The sequence below is a fragment of the Artibeus jamaicensis genome, unplaced genomic scaffold (assembly GCF_021234435.1).
Source record: "Artibeus jamaicensis isolate MK-2021 breed Jamaican fruit bat unplaced genomic scaffold, CSHL_Jam_final contig_588, whole genome shotgun sequence".
NCBI lineage: Eukaryota > Metazoa > Chordata > Mammalia > Chiroptera > Phyllostomidae > Artibeus > Artibeus jamaicensis.
In genome coordinates, this window is record NW_026521895.1 from 3,203,310 (window position 1) to 3,222,124 (window position 18,815).

Sequence of the window (18,815 nt, forward strand, 5' to 3'; positions counted from 1 at the left end):
AATATGGGAAACCCAAAACCACAGGAAGGTGATTTTACATTTAAATGTATACATGTAGGAGAGTCCTGAACCATTAAAGTAACATGTGTATAATGTATTCTTAAACTTTCACTAGCTTCAATAACATTAATTATATTAATATTTCAACACTATACTTAGACAACTTTCTTTCCTTCCAAGTATTCTCTCATTTGTCAAAGATAACAGGAGAATGTACAATATTAAAAATTTATTTCTGAAATGCTTTATTCTTATAATGAGTACACATTATATTAAGCATAGAATTTCCTTAAAAATTAACAAACTCTAAGTTTCACTGTCAGGACACTGATAGAGAAGGAAACATCTGGCTCTTTTGACTTTTTACATTTATCCAAGTCCAAGTAGATTCTCATGTTAAGGTTCTTCTGTGCTATTTTTGTCCAAGTTGTGACAGCTAAAACAAATCATAAGATCACAAATATAAGTTTGTTAATCATGAAACAGAAGTGTATTCAAACATTTTTAAACACCTTAAAAACGTACACTTTCATCATGATAAAAATAAGAGTTATTTCATTAACTACATTTCTGGAAGAATACATTTTTACTCATGTTTACCACTAACTCAAGTGTTTAAGATTTGTAGATTTTTATTTTTAGTATATGTTCTTGATGATGCTATTACAGTTGCCCCAATTTTCCCCTTTGCCCCAAAGCCCCCTTCCCTTCATCACTCCCCTACCCTTAGTTCATGTCCATGGGTTGTACGTTTAAGTTCTTTGGCTTCTCCATTCCCAATACTGTATTTAACATTCCCCTGTCTACTTTGTGCCCACCACTTTATGCTTTATTACCTTTTCCTCCATTCTCCTCTTTCCCCCTCCCACCTGATTAACCCTTCCAAATGATCTTCATATTTATGATTCTGTTTCCATTGTGGTTATTTGCTAGTTTGTTTAAATTCAGTTGTTGATAGTTGTGAATTTGTTGCCATTTTAATGTTCATAGTTTTGATATTCTTTTTCTTAAATAAGTCCCTTTAACATTTCCTGTAATGATGAACTCCTTTAGCTTTACCTTGTCTGGGAAGCACTTCTCTGCCCTTCCATTCTAAATGAAAGCTTTGCTGGATAGAGTAATCTTGGATGTAGGTCCTTGCCTTTCATGACTTCAAATACTTCTTTCCAGCCCCTTCTTGCCTGCAACGTTTCTTTTGAGAAATCAGCTGATAGTCTTATGGGAATTCCTATGTAGGTGACTGTCTCCTTTTCTCTTGCTTTTAAGGTTCTCCTTATCTTTGATCTTTGGCATTTAATTATGATGTGCCTTGGTGTGTTCCTCCTTGTGTCTAACTTATTTGCAACTCTTTGCTTTCTAGACTTGTATGTCTATTTCCTTTGCCAAATTAGGAAAGTTTTCTTCCATTATTTTTTCAAATAAGTTTCAATTTCTTGCTCTTCTCCTTCTGGTACCCCTATCATTTGGATGCTGGTACATTTAAAGTTGGCTCAGAGGTCCCTAAGCCCCGCCTTTTTTTTTTTTTTTTTTTATTCCTCTTCTTCCTTCTGTTCTGGTTGAATGTTCATGTCTTCCTTATGTTCCAAATCACTGATTTGAATCCCAGCTTCCTTCCCTTCACTGTGGGTTCTCTGTATATTTTTATTTCACTTAGTGTAACCTTCATTTCTTCCTTTATTTTGTGGCTACACTCACTGAGCTCTCTGAGCATCCCAAACACCAGTGTTTTGAACTCTGCATCTGCTAGGTTGGCTGTTTCGTTTAGTTCTTTTGGGGGGTTTTGTTCTGTTCTTTCATTTAGGCTGTATTTCTTTGCCTCCTCAATTTAGCAGCCTCCGTGTTAGTTTCTGTGTATTAGGTAGAGCTGCTTTTGCTCCCTGTCTTAGTGGTGTGGCCTATTGTAGAAAAGGCAGCTGTAAATGGTGGGGGGCAGAGCCTCAGGTAATTGCCAGGACAGGGAAACCTGCTTTATTGCTTTGGGGCTGTGTATGTGTTAGGGGTGGTGTCGAAAGGGGACTATCCCACTGCCTGGCTTCTGGAGGCCTGCCCAACACTCATCCTGCTTCCAGTCACCTCACCCACCTCCTGTACATGATTGGTGCTCTTTCAGCTGCTGCCATGGGGTTTGCATATATTCTAAGCTGGTGCAGGCCCTCTAAGTGGTGAAAATCTGGCAGTTTCTTCTGCTGCCCCAACCTTCACTGGTTTTTACACCCAGAGGTAATAGCAGTTTATCTTCTCAGCGCTGGAACCCTGGGCTGTACGGTGTGAGATCACTCACTCCCAAGGTATCCCACCCAATTTTTATCCACCACACGGGAATGCTGTTCTATTGCCACTGCACGTCTCCATAGCCCACTGCATCCTCTCTGTCCGACTCTGCATCTCAGCCCCTCCTACCCCTCTGGTCGAATGTGGCTTCTTTAAATCCTTGGTTGTCAGACTTCCGTACAGCTTATGATTCAGTGTGTTATTTTTTTAGAGATCTGGTTGTAATTCCTTCTGTGGTTGCATGAGGAGGTGTAGAATGTCTGTCTATACCTCCATCTTGACCAAAGTCCCAGAATGCTTTGCCCAGTCGTCTCCATCAGGAGTGGACCTGTCCTCATCTCCCTCCCACTGCTTCAGGATCTCTGCAGATATTTTAAAACTAAACACCAATAAACAATGTCATGGCCAAAAATGTGGAGAATATCTATAATTGCAAATTCAACTAATGAAAAACAAAAACCCTGAGAATAAAAAAATTACTATTAACTCAATATTAAAATGTAAAGAAAATGTTATTTGGGACTTCACTGCTGACAGATCACTTCTCCATACATTTTAATTAATTTTATATTTCTAAGAGGTAATTAAAAAGACAAGGCTTTCAATTTGGAAAGGCCGAGTTATCTCTTATTGGGTGAATTATCTCAGAGATACCAATTATAAACTTTAAACAAACCAACTACCTGAAGGGAGTGGAGAACACCTGAAAGGCAGGTCTGGACGACAGTCTAAACTTGGAAGGAAGGGTGTAGCACTGGCCGAGTTCCCTGCTCCTGTGATTCTTAGCCTGGAGACAGGCCATAGTTGTTTCTACCCTGGTGGCTAAAATTCTGATAGAAAAACTGCAGTCTTTCTGGCCTGAAAGATCAGAGGAGTTTGGGGTCAGCACACTGGATAGGGAGAGGAAGTCCTGGAAAGGAGAGAGTGAGGGATTCCTAAACCCTGTGTAGATTTTTCCTAAATATATGGTAAAGCCCTGAACCACCTGTTACTGCAAGAGACTAAGAGGTAAGATTTGAACTGCTGCCCAAGAGACAAAGCTTGAAATTTGAGTATAACCAAGTTAATTGCCTGCTAAAATAACAAACCAACATTTTCTAGAGAAATAGAATTCAGTGTCCAGTTCACAATATTAAGGATACAAGCTAAAATTATTCAATATATGAAAAAAACAGAAAAGTATGACTGATTCTCTAGGGAAAAACAATGGAGACTGACAGTGAGATGATCCATATGCTGTAATTAATACATTAAAAAAAACCTCATACAAGGATATGTTCATTTTTCAAAAGTTGGTTTCATAGAGAGAGGAAGAGGGGGAGAGAGTGGAAAAGCTGATTGGTTGCCTCCTGTACATGCCTTGACCAGGGAATGAACCTTCTGAGAGAAGGCACACACCCTGATCCAGAATTGAATCTGCAACCTTTTGGCGCAGAGGATGGCACTCTAACCTACTCCGCCCCCTGGCAAGGGCAGCAGATAACATTTTAAAAGCAGCCATAACAACTATCCTCAAAGAAACTACAGAAAATATGCAAACAATGAAAAGATAAGAACTCAGAGCAGAGAAATACAAACTATATTCCAAAAATTCTAGAACTGGTAAGAAAATTCTCAAACTGGTAAGTACAACATTATTCAAACAGAAGAATGCACATAACAGAGTAAAGACTTAGTAAATCTGAGGAGGCCAGCTTAAACTGTACACTCTAATGAACAGAATCCTCAGGGATCTGTGAGACAATACGAAAGTTGAACATACATGTATATGGAGTCCCACAAGGAGAGGAGAGGGAAAACTGAGCAAATATTGAAAGATACAACCGCTAAAAATCTCCTACATTTAGTGAATGTGTAAATGTATAGATTTAAAAAATTCAGTGATCCTGAAACAAGATACACAAAAAGTCACAAAAGATATCATAAATTGCTGAAAACAAAAGATAGTGAAAAAAAAAATCTTAAAAGCACCCAGAGAAAAATTATATCAGTCTGAGTAACTGCTGACTTCCTATCAGAGACATAGAAAGCACATGATTATGGAATAATCTTTGAAGTGTTGAAAAACTATCAATTCAGAATTCTATATCCAGCAAAAATATCATTTAAGAGTAAAGTTACAATAAGGACATTTTCATATAAAAGAAAATTATGAGAATTCAGTGCTAGCATACCTGATACTACACCTACATTTATGGAATACTGCTAAAGCAGTGTTTGGCAAGAGTTTTAATTTTACTGCTTTTTATATGCTTATTTTGGAAAAGAAGAACTAAAGTTGCTGAATTCATATTTAAACTTCAGAAGCTAGGGAAGAGAACAAAGTAAATCCAAAGTAATCAAAACAAAAGCAAGTGAAGAACTGAAACCAATGACTAGAAAACAAAAAAAATTAGCACACACAACATCCGGATCATTGGAAAAGATTAATGAAATTGACAATTCTCTAGTTAACCTAACCAAGCAAAAAGATCCTGTTTACATGATGTTCTAGAATAAGCAAAACTAATCCGTAGTAGGAAAACATGGAGTCAGTGTGGGCAGGGACTGACCGGGAATGGCTACAGAGACACCTTGTGGTGTGATGGTTCTGTGTCCTGGTAGGGGTTCGGGTTACCCAGGTGGACATACCTGAGAAAACTCAGGATGTACACTTAAGACTTGTGTATTTCACTGCTGTAAATTTAAACTCCAAAGACTTAAAAAGTCCCTAAACAATGAACTCCAGGTAACAGTATTGATACAGATACTTAAGGGGGAAGTGTACCGATATTTACAATTTACTTAAAATTAATAAAGTTGGAATGCTGAATAGAATGACAGATAGATGGGTAGGTGCCTTATAAAGTACAGCAGAATGTTAATTGGCATTGTACATGTGCTCACTGCAAATTCTCCCCAACTTTTCCATATATTTGAAGTTCTAACAATACCACTGGGCCACGGGGGTAAGAAACTGATGTTAGAAAATGATCCTAGAGCCTTGGCTGGTATGGCCCAGCTGGTTGGAACACTGTCCCATAAACCACAAGGTCACCAGACCAATTCCCAGTCAGGGCACATGCCTAGGCTGTGGGTTCAGTCCCTGGTTGGGGGCGTGTGAGAAGCAACTGATCGATGTTTGTCTCTTTCATCCATGTTTCTCTCTGTCCCTCCCTTCCCTTCTCTCTAAAAAATCAGTAAGCATGCTCTTGGGTGAGGAAATAAATAAATAAATGGGAAAAAAAGAAAATGATACTAGGAACTGATGCTAAAAATAAGTACAAGGAGCAGTCATGGCAAAGGTAAGTGGACACTACTGATCAGTCTACCGAGTTCAAGCTTAAAAGAACTAAAGTTAATACAATTACTGAGAGCACTAGGGGGAAAGATACTAAATGTATAGACCCTGCACACCTCAGTACTGCTATCGTTAACTCTCACGGTGAATGAAAGTCCATTGTATCACCTGAGCTCATTTGGTAGTAACAGCCCAAGAAAGTTACTTTATTTTTCAGCCCACTTTATGATATGCTTGGCAAAGACAGAAATGTGGACAGTAGGTAAGGGAATGTTGAATTAAATTTTTCCTGAGTACACTATTCAAATTTTAAATTTTCTGAATTTACCTTTTTACAGATTTGGGATCCTGGAAATAATGTTACTCATGAGTTTTCTTTACAGTTGGTCATGGCAAACAAAACCTTACATTCTTATAGCTCTACGGTTTTAGCTGGTTTAGATGAATATAATAATACTCTCGTTCTCTTAAAACGTAAAATATCAACGACAACTTAGGGTAGGTTAACAGAAACAAAGTGAAAAGGTATGCTTACCTGTTTTAGAAACTGTGCAGCATTAAAAAGTTCACTGCAGCCATATAAAATGTGTTTACCTTGCTTCCCCTATAAAAACCAGGGACAGAAAACAGATACAAGTAAGTAACAAGTATTCCCAAGAAGAGGGACTAAAACCAGACTCTTTGGTATTCTTGAAGGTGTTTTGGGGGTGGTGGATTTCACCCTAACACTGCATGGAGTAACGTGGTGAAGTGGCACAGTCAGCATTAAAAATATGCATTATGGACTCCTACTGGTGCCTTTTCTACTGGAAATACAAGGAATCTGATGACTGCTACATTTCATACTTATCTATAAAACTTCAGGTCAACATTCTGGTAATACAGGATCTGTGTTATTTGGAGGAAACAGTGGTAGACGTTTGCTATGTGGAAAGTAGGAGATGGTGCAAACAGCACGGACTGTCATTTTAGTCTCACCTGTGCAATAGAGTATCCACATGGTACTATCCCCAACCTGTACTGGAACAGTGAATTTCATTCCTAATTGAACAGAATGTGGGAACCCAATTACAGCACTCAAAACTCTTCTAAGAATTTTGGTTAAGTCCTTAATGCTAAAATTCTTATGTATATTGTGAATTGAAGTATGTAAAGTAAAAAATGTATTCCATAATACACAGCAAATATAACTCATCAATGAACAAAACAATTACGGCTTTTTAATCCAAGAGAAGGGCAATGCTCTGTGATGTGTAAGTTGAATAAACATTGTTGGATGAATCAATGTCCTAGAACCGGCCATTTCTGAGAACAAATAAGACAACATTTCACTCAGGTTTTTCAAAATGAGATGGTACGTGCGGCAATTACACAGGGTCATAAATTGGGATTCTTGAGGCTACACAGGATATATTTACATAAGACATCAATAAAGGCAGAGGCCATAGCGTCTAAGAATAAAGAAAGCACAGGGAAACAGGGGCCCACCCATAACTTCTAGGCACAACCCCCAGGACCCCATCCCAGCAGCACAGGACACATTTCATTTTTAAATGGAGATACTTTGGCTCAGGGAAGCTCCACTGTTGCCCAAGGAGGGGTCTTTTATCCTCTTTGGCCATACAGCCAAGTCATGACCAGGCTCAACAGCAGAAACAGGAAATCATGACAGAAACCAGGTACAAGCCATCAATCTCCATATTTTCTATGAAACAATGCTGACACGCTAGTGCAAGGCAAGTTGCCCCCTGGTCTGTCTTGGTTACTAGCAAATTTCTTTATCCACTTACCTACTGATAGGCATTAAATTGTTTCCATAAATAATGCTGTAATGAACACAGGGCTACATATCTCTTTTTGAATTAGTGTTTTAGCTTTCTTCAGATACTGTATTTTTTAGACTATAAGAGGCATGGTTTCCACCACATTTTTTGCTTCAAAATCCCCCCCCCCCGCCCATTTTTCTCTTCTACAACCTAGGTGCCTCTGGGGTCTGCACCATAAGATGCAACTAGGTTTTAGAGGAGGAAAATAGAAAAAAATGGAAGCAAAATAAGTGCGTCGTATAGTCCAAAAAAATATGGTAAATACTCTGAAGTGGAATTACTGGTTCACATGGTAGGTAAATTCATAATTTTTTTCAGAAACTCCATAAAGTTTTCCATAGTGGCTGTACCAATTTACACACTCCCACCAAAGGTGTACAAGCATTCCCTCCTCTTGCTAACACTTGCTATCTTCTTGCCTTTTTGATGACAGCCATTCTAACAGGTATGAGGTGATATCTCATTGTGGTTTTGATTTGCATTTCCCTGATGATTAGTGATGTTGAGCATCTTTCGTGCACCTGTATGGCCATCTGTATGTCTTCTTTGGAAAAATGTCTATGCAGATCCTCTGCACACCTTTTAATTAGATTCGTTAAAAATTTTATGACTTCTTAATATATTTGGGTCTAAGTGCCATATCAGATAACCTAATTTGCAAATATATTCTCCCACTCATTTGTTGATGGTTTCCTTTCCTCTGTAAAAGCTTTTTAATATGATAGTCCTACTTATTTAATTTTGCTTTCTGCTTATGGTGTCATATTAAAAAAAAATCACCACCAAGACTTACGTCAAGGAATTGCCTGCCCATGTTTTCTTCTCGCAGTTTTATAGTTTGAGGTCTTATGTTCAAGTCTTTAATCTGTTTTGAGTTAAAATTTGTGTGTGGTCTAAGACAGTGGTCCAGTTTCATTCTTTTGCATATGGCTCTTCAGTTTTCCCTAACACCACTTATTGAAGAGACTGTCCTTTCTCCACTGTATTTTCTTGGCCCCTTTGCTGCAAATTAATTGACTATGTAGGTGTGGCTTTATTTCTGGGCTCTTCATTCTGTTCCATTGATCTGTTTATGCCAGTATCATACTGTTTTAATTAGTAAAGCCTTGTAATATAGTTTAAAACCAGGAAGCACAATACCTCCAACTTTGTTCTTCCTCAAGACTGCTTTGGCTATTGGTACATTTTTGGTGGTATATTTGGATTATTCTATTACCTTAGAATTTAGATAGAAGTAGCACTGAATCTCAAGATTTCTTTGGAAAGTATGGACATTTTAACAATATTGATTCTTTCAAATCAGCACAAAATATCTTTTTATTTGGGTCTTCCTCAATTTCTTGTAGTTTTTAATATAAGATCTCTCACCTCTTTGGTTAAATTTATTCCCAGGTATTTTCTTTTTGATGCACTTGTACGTGAGATTTATTTATCTTTCTGATAGTTCATTATTGGTATATAAAAATTCAAGAGACTGCTTGTGGCCTGATTTTGTATGCTGCAACTTTACTGAATTAGGGTTTTCTATATATAGTTAACCCTCAAACAACATGTTTGAACTGCACAGGTCCATTTATATGCAGATTTTTTCAATATATACTTGTACTATTTATCATGCTTGGGAGTCTGTGAAGAGCCCAATGTATTTATTGATATACACAATTTTATGTAGGGAACATGAGCATTGATGGATTTTGGTATCCATGGCGGGGGGTCCTGGAACCAATTCCCCATGGATAACAAGGGTAGTTAAGAGTTACATGCAGAATTTTGAATGTGTGGGCTCCCCTGACTCCCATGTTGTACAAGGCTCAACTGTATAATGTGTCATCAGCAAACAGTGACAGCTTTATTTTTTCCTTTCTAATCAGGATGCCTTTTATTTATTTAGTTTTTTGTCTAACTGCTCTGGCTAGGACTCCCAAGTACTATGTTGATTAAAGGGGCGGGAGTGTGCATCTTTGTCTCATTAGTATACTCAAATGTTTTTAAAAAATCAAATTTTATCAAACACATCGTCGCTATAACAAATAGCAGTTACATTAAGAGATCAGGACTTCCGGCCAAGATGGAGGCATAGGTAGACAGACTTTGCCTCCTCACACAACCAAAAGGAGGACAACACACTGAAAAACAAAAAACTAGAACCACCTGAAAATCAAACTGTATGGAAGTCTAACAACCAAGGAGTTTCCGTTAAAGAGGACACATTCATCCAGACTAGTGGGAGGGGCAGAGAGAATGCATGGCAAGACAGCTGCTGGAGGACTGGGTGGGTGAGGCTGGTGGATTGGGCGGTCCCACATTTGCATGCGGAAAAACTGGGGAGCAAGACAGTTTGCGAAAGCTAGGGTTCCAGCGCAGGCAAACAAAGCCTCAAAACCTCTAGCTGTAAACCTGTGGGCATTGTGGCAGTGGGAGAAGCTCTCAGTCTCACAGGAGAGTTTGCTGGAGAGACCCACAGGGTCTTTTGTGTACATTCTACATCCTAGAATGCACACAAAACCACTCACTCAGGAATTAGCATCAGAAGGGCCCAAGTTGCTTGTGGGGGAAGTGGCTGAAAGATGAGAAAGTGGCACTGGTCCCTTTTGTACCCCTCCCCCCACATACAGCACCACAAAGCAGCAATGTGGGTTGCCCCACCCTGGTGAATACTGCCCCTTACTACATAACAGGTGTGCTGAGACAAAAATATGGCCCAAATGAAAGAACAGATCAAAGCTCCAAAAACAAAACTAAGCATGGAAAAAAGATAGCCAACCTGTAGATCCATAGTTCAAAACAGTAGTAATCAGGATGCTCACAGAACTGGTTGAGTATAGTTGCAAAATAGAGAAAAAGTGAAGGCTATGCATAGCAAAATAAAAAATACACAGAGAACCAACAAACGATTTAGAGCAGAAGCAATAAGTAAACATTCAACCAGAACAGAATGAAGAAACACAAATTCAAAAAAATGAGAGATTTAGGAACCTCCAGGAAAACTTTAAATGTTCCAACATTCAAATCAGAGCAATGCTAGAAGGAGAAGAGGAAGGGCAGGAAACTGAAAACTTACTTGAACAAGTAATGGAGAACTTCCCCAATCTGGCCAAGGAAATAAACTTCCAGAGAGTCCCACAGAAGTTGGACCCAAAGAAGCACACACAAAGGCACATCATAATTACATTACCCAAGACTAAAGATAACGAGAGAATCTTAAAAGCAGCAAGAGAAAAGGAGACAGTTACCTACAAAGGAGTGCCCCTACAACTATCAGCTGATTTCTCAAAAGAAACCTTGTAGGCAAGAAGGGGCTGGAAAGAAGTACTGCAAGTCATGAAAGGCAAGGACCTACTCCCAAGATTGCTCTAATCCAGCAAAGCTTTCATTTAGAATGGAAGGGCAGATAAGGTCAAGTTCGAGGAGTTCATCTTCATCAAACCCTTATTATATGAAATATTAAAGGAACTTACCTAAGAAAAAGATCAAATTGTGAACAGCTAAATGACAACAAACTTACCACTATCAACAACTGAACCTAAAAACAAAACTAAGCAAAACAACTAGAACAGGAACAGAATCACAGGGAGGATTATCAGCAGGGAGCAGAAAGGGAGATAATGGGGGAAAAGGTACAGGGAATAAGAAGTAAAAGTAGTAGGTACAAAATAGACAGGGGGAGGTTAAGAACAGTATAGGAAATGGAGAAGCCAAAAAACTTGTATGTACAACTCATGGACATGAACTAAGGTGGGGGAATGACGGTGGTAGTGTGTTGCAGGGCAGAGGGGAAAAAAGGGGAGAAGAATATGGGACAACTGTAATAGCATAATCGACAAAATATATTAACATTGTAAATTACTAAATGAATCAATTAGAATTACTGTAGTATTTTCTTTGCCTTTCCAGCAAAAAAGGCACTTGCCCATTGTGTTGTGAACTGGTAAATCAAGGGCCATACTACATGATTCTTGATTAAAAGTCCCTCGTGGGTGCATCTGTTTCATACAACAGGTTGTGCTGACAAGGGTTTCTAAAGTGGTAAGGGAGGCTGTCACAGACTTACTAGCCCAGTTCCTCTTGAATGGAGCTGAGAGGGAAAAATATTAGGATTGTTCACAACAAAGACAGTAAGACTCGGATAAAAAAAGAAGTAGAAGAACTTCTAGGACAATTAAACTGGCTGGCTTAGTAGCTACTAAAGATTTAATGGCTCTGTGAAAAACCTAAGGCTAACATAATACTTAATGGTAAAAGACTGAATACTTTGACCCCATGGTCAGGAAAAAGATAATGAGGCCTGCTTTCAACTTTTCTATTGAACATCTATCCTAGCAGGGCGGATTAGGCAAGAAAAAGAAGGAAGAACATTCCAGATAGGGTAAGGAAGATGTTAAATCACTCCATTCACAACTAACATGATCTCCTACTTGTTACCCACTTAAAAAAACTATTAAAATTAATATATAAGTTTAAAAGGGTTGCAGTATACAAGAGGAATGTACAAAAATTAACTGGATTTCTATACACTTGCAATGAACAAACCAAAAATGAAATTAAAAAGCAATTCCATTCCCAATAGCATAAATAGCTTATACTTTGAAAACAATAGAAACTACAAAAAAATTGTTGAAAGAAATTAAAGAATATCTATAAATATATTTAAAAACTCCCATGTCATGTATCGTTATGACTTAACACTGTTAAATGAAAATATTCTCCAAACTGATCTACGAATTCAATGAAATCCCTCAAAATCTCAACTGACACTGACAAACTGATTATAAAAATCATATGAAATTGCGAAGGACCCAGGAATCCAAAATAATCTTGAAAAAGAAGGATAAAGCAGGAGGACTCTCATGTTCTGATTTCAAAACTTACTACGAAACAATGATGATGAACAGAACATACCACTCAAGGACAGAGCTATGTTTCAACAGAACTTAGAGTCCAGAAATAAACCCATGCGTGTACGGTCAACTGATTTTCAATACGGCTGTCCACACAGTTCAACTGAGAAAAACTAATCTTTTCAATAAATGGGGACATTTATCCTGGGACAAACTGGATGGCCATGACCCTTCACATTACACACAAAAATTAATTCAAATGGACCAAAGACCTAAATGTAAGAGCAAAAACTGCAAAATTAGAAGAAATATAGGGGTAAATTCATAACCAGGGCCTTGGCAAATGATTTGTAATGTGATATCAAAAGCATGAGCAACAAAGAAATAATAAATTAGACTTCACAAAAATAAAAAACCCCCAAATACCAGTACTATAAAGGACACCATGAAGAAAGTCAAAATACAATCCACTGAATGGGAGAAGTTATTTGCAAATCATATATCTGATAAGGGACATCTATCATATATAGAGAACTCTTACAACTCAATAATAAAAAGGCAAAATTATCCAATTAAAAAAATGAGCAAAGGATCTGAATAGATATTTCTCCAAATAAGATATATAAATGTCCAATAAGCAAACCAAATGATGCTTGACATCATAAGTCATTAGGGAAATGCAAATCAAAACCACAAATAAGATGCCATTTCACATCCACTAGGCCAGCCAGGATCAAAAAGGTATCAAGTGCTGGTGATGACGCTGAGGAATCAGAACCCTTATACACAGCTGGTAGGAAATGTAAAATGACGCAGCCACTTTGGAAAATAGTCCGATAGTTCCTCAATAGGTTAAACAAAGTTATGATTACCCAGCAACTCCACTCCTAGGAATATATACCTAAGAGAAATGAAAATGTGCACACAGAATTATACTAGCCTACTGTCTATGGTTTGAGGTGGGCAGGTTTACCCACTTGGTGACTGAACTGAACACGTTCAACACCATTAGAGGCCATCACAAAGACCACTTTAATTTGGACTTGCTTTTTATGTATCACTCGATAAACTGATTTTGCTGCAGATGCAGTTCAACAGTGTGTTTAAGGAGCATCCTGTATGACAGATGGACTTACCGGACCCTACCAAACACAAAGTAGCGGACTGACTGAAAGTTGAACAGGCGAGTGAAACACCTACGTTCTAAACTGGGCGTATCTCTTACTAATAAGAGACAGAAAGAATGGCTTGCATGATGGAATGTGTGTTAAAAACATAATAGGCATTTAAGTTAAATGAGGGAGATCAACACTGGACAGAGTAATAAGATACTGCAGGGAAAATAAGGGAAGGAGAAAGTGGGGTATTAACACAGGAAATAACAAAGATTTCTTCTGCCTTTCCAAAAATGTTTCTTTTGCTTTGCCTGATCCTTGGTACAGGGACACAGATTATATTTACGAGTTCTGAGGACAGGATCAATTGCAAACATGACACCAAGACAACACCCCTGAATCTGTCTGTGGAATGCAGGAATGGGCTGTTTCTTTTTTCACCTGTCTTGGCTGGGAATGGCAAAGGGGAAGCACTGGTCAGTCTCAGTGCTGCCAGCTCCACAGATCAGGTGTCTTACTGAATCTGATGACGGTCTTCTAAACCAGGGGCCAAGTTGTGGGTAAAAATTAATGACGAGTGAAAAGAAGTCGTGACTCTCAGAAAGGGAGCCAGTAAGTTAATACTAAAAGGGAAGCTAACAGTATGTTGGTACCTTGTAAGAGGCTAAGAGTAGGAGAATCATACTCTCAGCTACCTCTACAGATGCCCTTAGGGCCTGCAGAAACTGTCTCCTTTATCTGAAGCTGAAAGTCCAAGAGGTGCCTGGAGGGTTAAGGAAGATTTACTCTGCAGTTATTCATGTGATATATCTTAATGGTACTAAAAACACGTGGGAGATAAAGAACATAATTTTAATGTTTTTTTTCTTTTATAGGTTCTCATTTTACAGGTTTCATATATTCTAAGCAGAGGTGTCAAACTCATTTTCACCAGGGCCACATCAGCCTCGAGGTTGCCTTCAAAGGGCCGAATGTAATTTTAGGACTGAATGTAACTACTCCTTAACTAGGGGCAAGGAGCTCAGCGCTGCTGCCAGGCAGAAACAAGGTGGAGGGCCAGATCCGGCCCGCAGGCCTTGTGTTTGCCACCTTTGTTCTAAAGGATCCCTATGGAGAGGCAAAATTAGGATACTGTTGGGCTCAAATGCATGCAAAAGATGTTGCTCCAAGTCAGAGCCACACCTTCTATAAAGCTAAGAGGTGATTTGTTAGAAAGGTGCCTGGATATAGCGACATTAAATATCTGCTATATGCCCCACCAATCATAGTTCACACTGGAATGCTTGGTAAACTGCACTGTTTCCTCCAAGTTATGCTGGTACTTCAGTCACTACACTACACAAATTATTAGTATCTTGGTATATATCCTTTTTGTTCTGTTCTATCAATGTCAAGACTAAAGATGCAGGAAGAAGAATGCTGACAAATGTAATTAAGAAAGCTGAACCAGGAAGGGGGTGTGTGTGAAATGTACAGGTACAGGATCAACTGCAGCAGGTCTGTGGCAACTCTGTTAGCCTTGGGAACACTTGGAACCAGTCATGTGGTTGGTGCTTGGTCAAACCTGAATGAAATGGACCAGTGATTAATACAGTCCTGTGCAAGGGGCATGGATAGACCAGGAGACAACCTGCACCAGCCTGTCAGCACTGTTTATAGAAATTCTACACTTTTACCTGGTTATGTAGCTGATTCTGGCTTAATGGCCAGAGAGGCTATAAAAGACCCTTCCTTGTACAAGACAATGCTCCCAAGACCAAGGTATCTTACACTGATTTTGTGGTTTACATTCTAAAGATGAAGTATGTCCTGTACAAGTGAAATAGGATTCCAGCAGTTTGAAGCTTTGTGGCATCTGCCTATATATTTTTCTTTTCTACTGCTGTACTAAAATCTCTATCTTTATTAATATCTTACACAGGATGTAAGGAATGATAATTAATTGATGTAAAGTGAATAAATGAAGATTATGAAATATTCTAACAATCACTAATTCCATCGGCCCCACATTTTAAATGGCATTTTTGTTCTTCAAGTCATACCCTTTCCCTCATGTCCCTCTGCTTGGTTGTCTGTCGCTCCGTGAGGCTGTCTGCTCTGAAGACTACTCCACTGCAAACTTGCTACCTATAAAGATCTTGTTTGCTGAGAAAGCAGACATTCTACATTTGTTAGAAGTATGTCACTGATTTAAGTCAACAGGATGGGATAAAAGTGCTTATGATTCAGTAAATGTGTTTGATAAATCATCTCACCAAGGGAGACTTTTGGAAGAGGGGTTTAACTGAGGTTGCCAAACATTTAAAAGTCATATTGAGATAGATGACTGCAAAGCACATTTCATCAAAAAGACGTGGAAGACATTATATTCCACATCATATACAATTTTAGGCCAGAATGAATGTGCTAGGAATAAAAAACAATGAATATATGGGCATTCTCCCCTAGATGCAGGATTTTTAAACTACCTCTAGAAAAGGGCTTATGTAAGAATCACAGAAAGCCCCCTAGAGAAAGCTTGTTTTCCAAAGACAGAATCACTATGAAACATCAAATGACAGAAGAATAAAAAGGCCAACATTTACCTTTATGTAGTCAACAAGATTTTGATATTCAATGTAGTTGCCTCCTCCCACCACAAAAACAATTGCCTAAAAATGCAAACAAAATAGGTTAAAAAACAGTTAAAGCTGTACTTTAATTTTAAAACATGGTTTTTTAGGCTGATGCATAATCCACAACTTAGGTATTTAAAAAAAAAAAACCCAGCTGGCAAAGGTTACATACACATGCCTGCTGTTACTTCAACTATAAAGAAATGTGTTTCTAAAAGTCTATAAATTTATAAATTTCTAATGTCTATTGAGAAGTAAATGAGAGAGATTTTTCAGAAGAAAGAGGAAAATAAACCTCATTCTTCACCTAAGTGAGAGCAAATAAATCCACAATTTTGTTTCAAAGGCATTTTTGAATTTGCGGTTATTGTACGTAGAAAAAAACAGAACACTTAGCATTTGTATAATTTTTAATATACAGGGTGGGGAAAAGGTAGATTTATAGTTGTTCATATGGAACATAATAATTAATAAATAATACCTATGGTTAGAATAAAGTATACTCTTTACTGTATTTATTTTTATTAAACTTCTTTATATTTCAAATAAAAACACAGCCATGATATTGTCACAGAAGTTTGGAATCCAATAAATTCCAAACATAGAGACTTTCTTAAAGACTTCTTTTTCAGAGAATTACTTAATTTTGTGTCAGTTGTTTTAAGCTTGAATGATTGTCAGTATAAGCAAGTTTGCAAATCAGAACAGCATCGCTGCTAAGAATTCTTCTCAAAAGAACTGTGGGCACACAGAGTTGGATTCATCAGGACTGCCCTAGAGTCATCAGAAGAAAGCCACGTCTAGGACAAGGATCTCCTTGACTGCTCGGTCACCTTTTCAACTTTCCTTTCCAGGGGAGATTATTTTTATGGAACTTACCTCTTGGAATGGGTTTTTGTTCCTTGGAACTGAGCTGTAACAAAGAAAAAACACTGAAAATTTCACCCAAGGCTTTTCTGATAGATAAAAATAAGCATGGGAGAAACACACACACGCACACAATTAGGAATTTACAAGTCTTCCTCCTTCATCTTTTTGGATGGTGAGTCCTTTAGTTCTGTGCAGCCAAGTAATGAGTTGGGATGCAGAGGAAGAATATAGAAGAGGTACACGTCTCAGTATCTAAAAGGAAATGGACAACTTGCTGACTTTAAAATAAAATTCTAGAGGAAGACTGATTAGGAGAAGGAAAGGCCAATAAGCAGCAATCCCATAAGGCATAGAAATCTGGGTATGAGATGAGATGATAAAGTATATATTTTAGTGGTAAATGATGCAGAATTTTACCATATTCAATACAATATTACGGTGTATCTACATGTGTGAAAGAACTGTAGATACATGTAGGGGAAGGATAAGAATAATTTGCAAAAGAAAGGGCGATGGGAGGAGGGATCTGCACTTGCTGTAGCTTATTTCCTTCTATGTTAACATTGCAATAAATTACATATTTATAATATATTTTCAAAATACTTCCTTGGTGTCCAACAGGTCTTTTTGTAAAGATGTTTTTCAAAGCTTTGTGAGTCAGATACATACTTCTTTTGAGTACTAAAATAGGCGGTACAAAGACACCTTAGTTTTTCCTCAGGAGCAATATTTAAAAATCTCAACCAAGAGAAGTGAGCTATTATAACTTTTCTTAATTATTCAGAGGCAGATTCCACAGTTCTGTCATCTTTCCCTCATTTCTAAGGCCCATCTAAATATCCCACAGAAGGGACCAGAAGCCCCTTTGATTGAAACACCTCGTCAGTATTAAATTTCCTTCTAGTTTCTCTAAGAGCAGATGTGGAGTGAAGAGAGGTGACACTTAAATATTAAACAGCACAAGCATCACTGGGTACTAATAACCAGGGTCTAGTGGTGATGAGGTAAGGTAGCTCAGGAGAAGGAAATGTCTAAATAAAATAAATGAAAGCCTGAACTCCTCTGTCTCATCAAGGCCAACATTCCCCCTCATTATCATAAACTACAAGCTAGATGAACAGAGTTTCTCAGTAAGCTCTAAGTGTTAGCCATATGCAAATGCAAGGAAGGGCAAAATGTAACTTGGGGAATATCAAGATAGAAAGAGTTGTAAAATCTACCATTTTAAAGTGTCTGTCATTTTTGGCATATTTATAGCATTGTAAAACCAATTTCAGAACCTTTTTATCATTTTTAAAGAAGCCCATACCCATTAGTTATCACTCTTCATTTTCTCTCCTATAATTATTCTTTGTCAAATTCCTTCTTAGCAGCTGCAATCGGTAGCTTCCCTTTGCAAACCTGGTGGTATTTTTTAAGTTCAGAAACAAGGAAAACCTTTCAAATTACCAAAAGAACCAATCAACCACATGGAGATTAGATTATCTGTGCTGACCACTTACAAAGACATGAAGGCCTGGGGCAAAAGCAAAGACAAAGTTCTAAAGATCTCAAACAAGAAAGCAGCTTCACCCAAGTTCTTGTGCTAAAGACAATGATTCCAACCAAGGTTTTTCCCTCTCCTAATTCTGCCTATTCTTTCTCTGCATCTTGTAGGCTATTTTTCATATCACCATGAATTAAATCTTGAAAAATAATATCCATAATAAACATATGGCTTATCACAATATTTTTCTCATAAAATACAGAAGTTACCTGTACAGTATTTCAGATACTCTGTAAAATTGCCATAAAGAAGTATTTATAGGACTTCCAGCCAAGATGGATGCGCAGGTGGAAACACTGTGCCTCCTCACACGACCAAGTTTAAAGACAACAAAGTTTTAGTAACTAAAACAGCCAAAACACAGAAAATTGAACTGTACAGAAGTCTGACAACAATGAACCGTTCAGTCAGACTGGTAAGAGGGGTGGAGTCAGGGGTGGAGTGGGGTTGGGCA

At 38.0% G+C, this 18,815-nt stretch overlaps 1 protein-coding gene across 3 annotated transcripts in view; it reads right to left on the bottom strand.

The window, feature by feature from the left end:
* Window positions 1-214: 214 nt before the first annotated feature.
* The window catches only part of SCFD1 (sec1 family domain containing 1), a 101,107-nt gene continuing 82,506 nt past the window's right edge, over window positions 215-18,815 (bottom strand). For all 3 annotated transcript variants that reach the window (XM_053670492.1, XM_053670493.1, XM_053670494.1), the window contains 4 exons: window positions 16,825-16,858; window positions 15,916-15,981; window positions 6,087-6,155; window positions 215-436 (listed from right to left, as the gene is read on the bottom strand). In XM_053670492.1, the coding sequence (XP_053526467.1) occupies window positions 413-436; window positions 6,087-6,155; window positions 15,916-15,981; window positions 16,825-16,858 (193 nt within the window). In that variant the 3' untranslated portion in view covers window positions 215-412. The remainder of the gene's footprint in view (window positions 437-6,086; window positions 6,156-15,915; window positions 15,982-16,824; window positions 16,859-18,815) is intronic.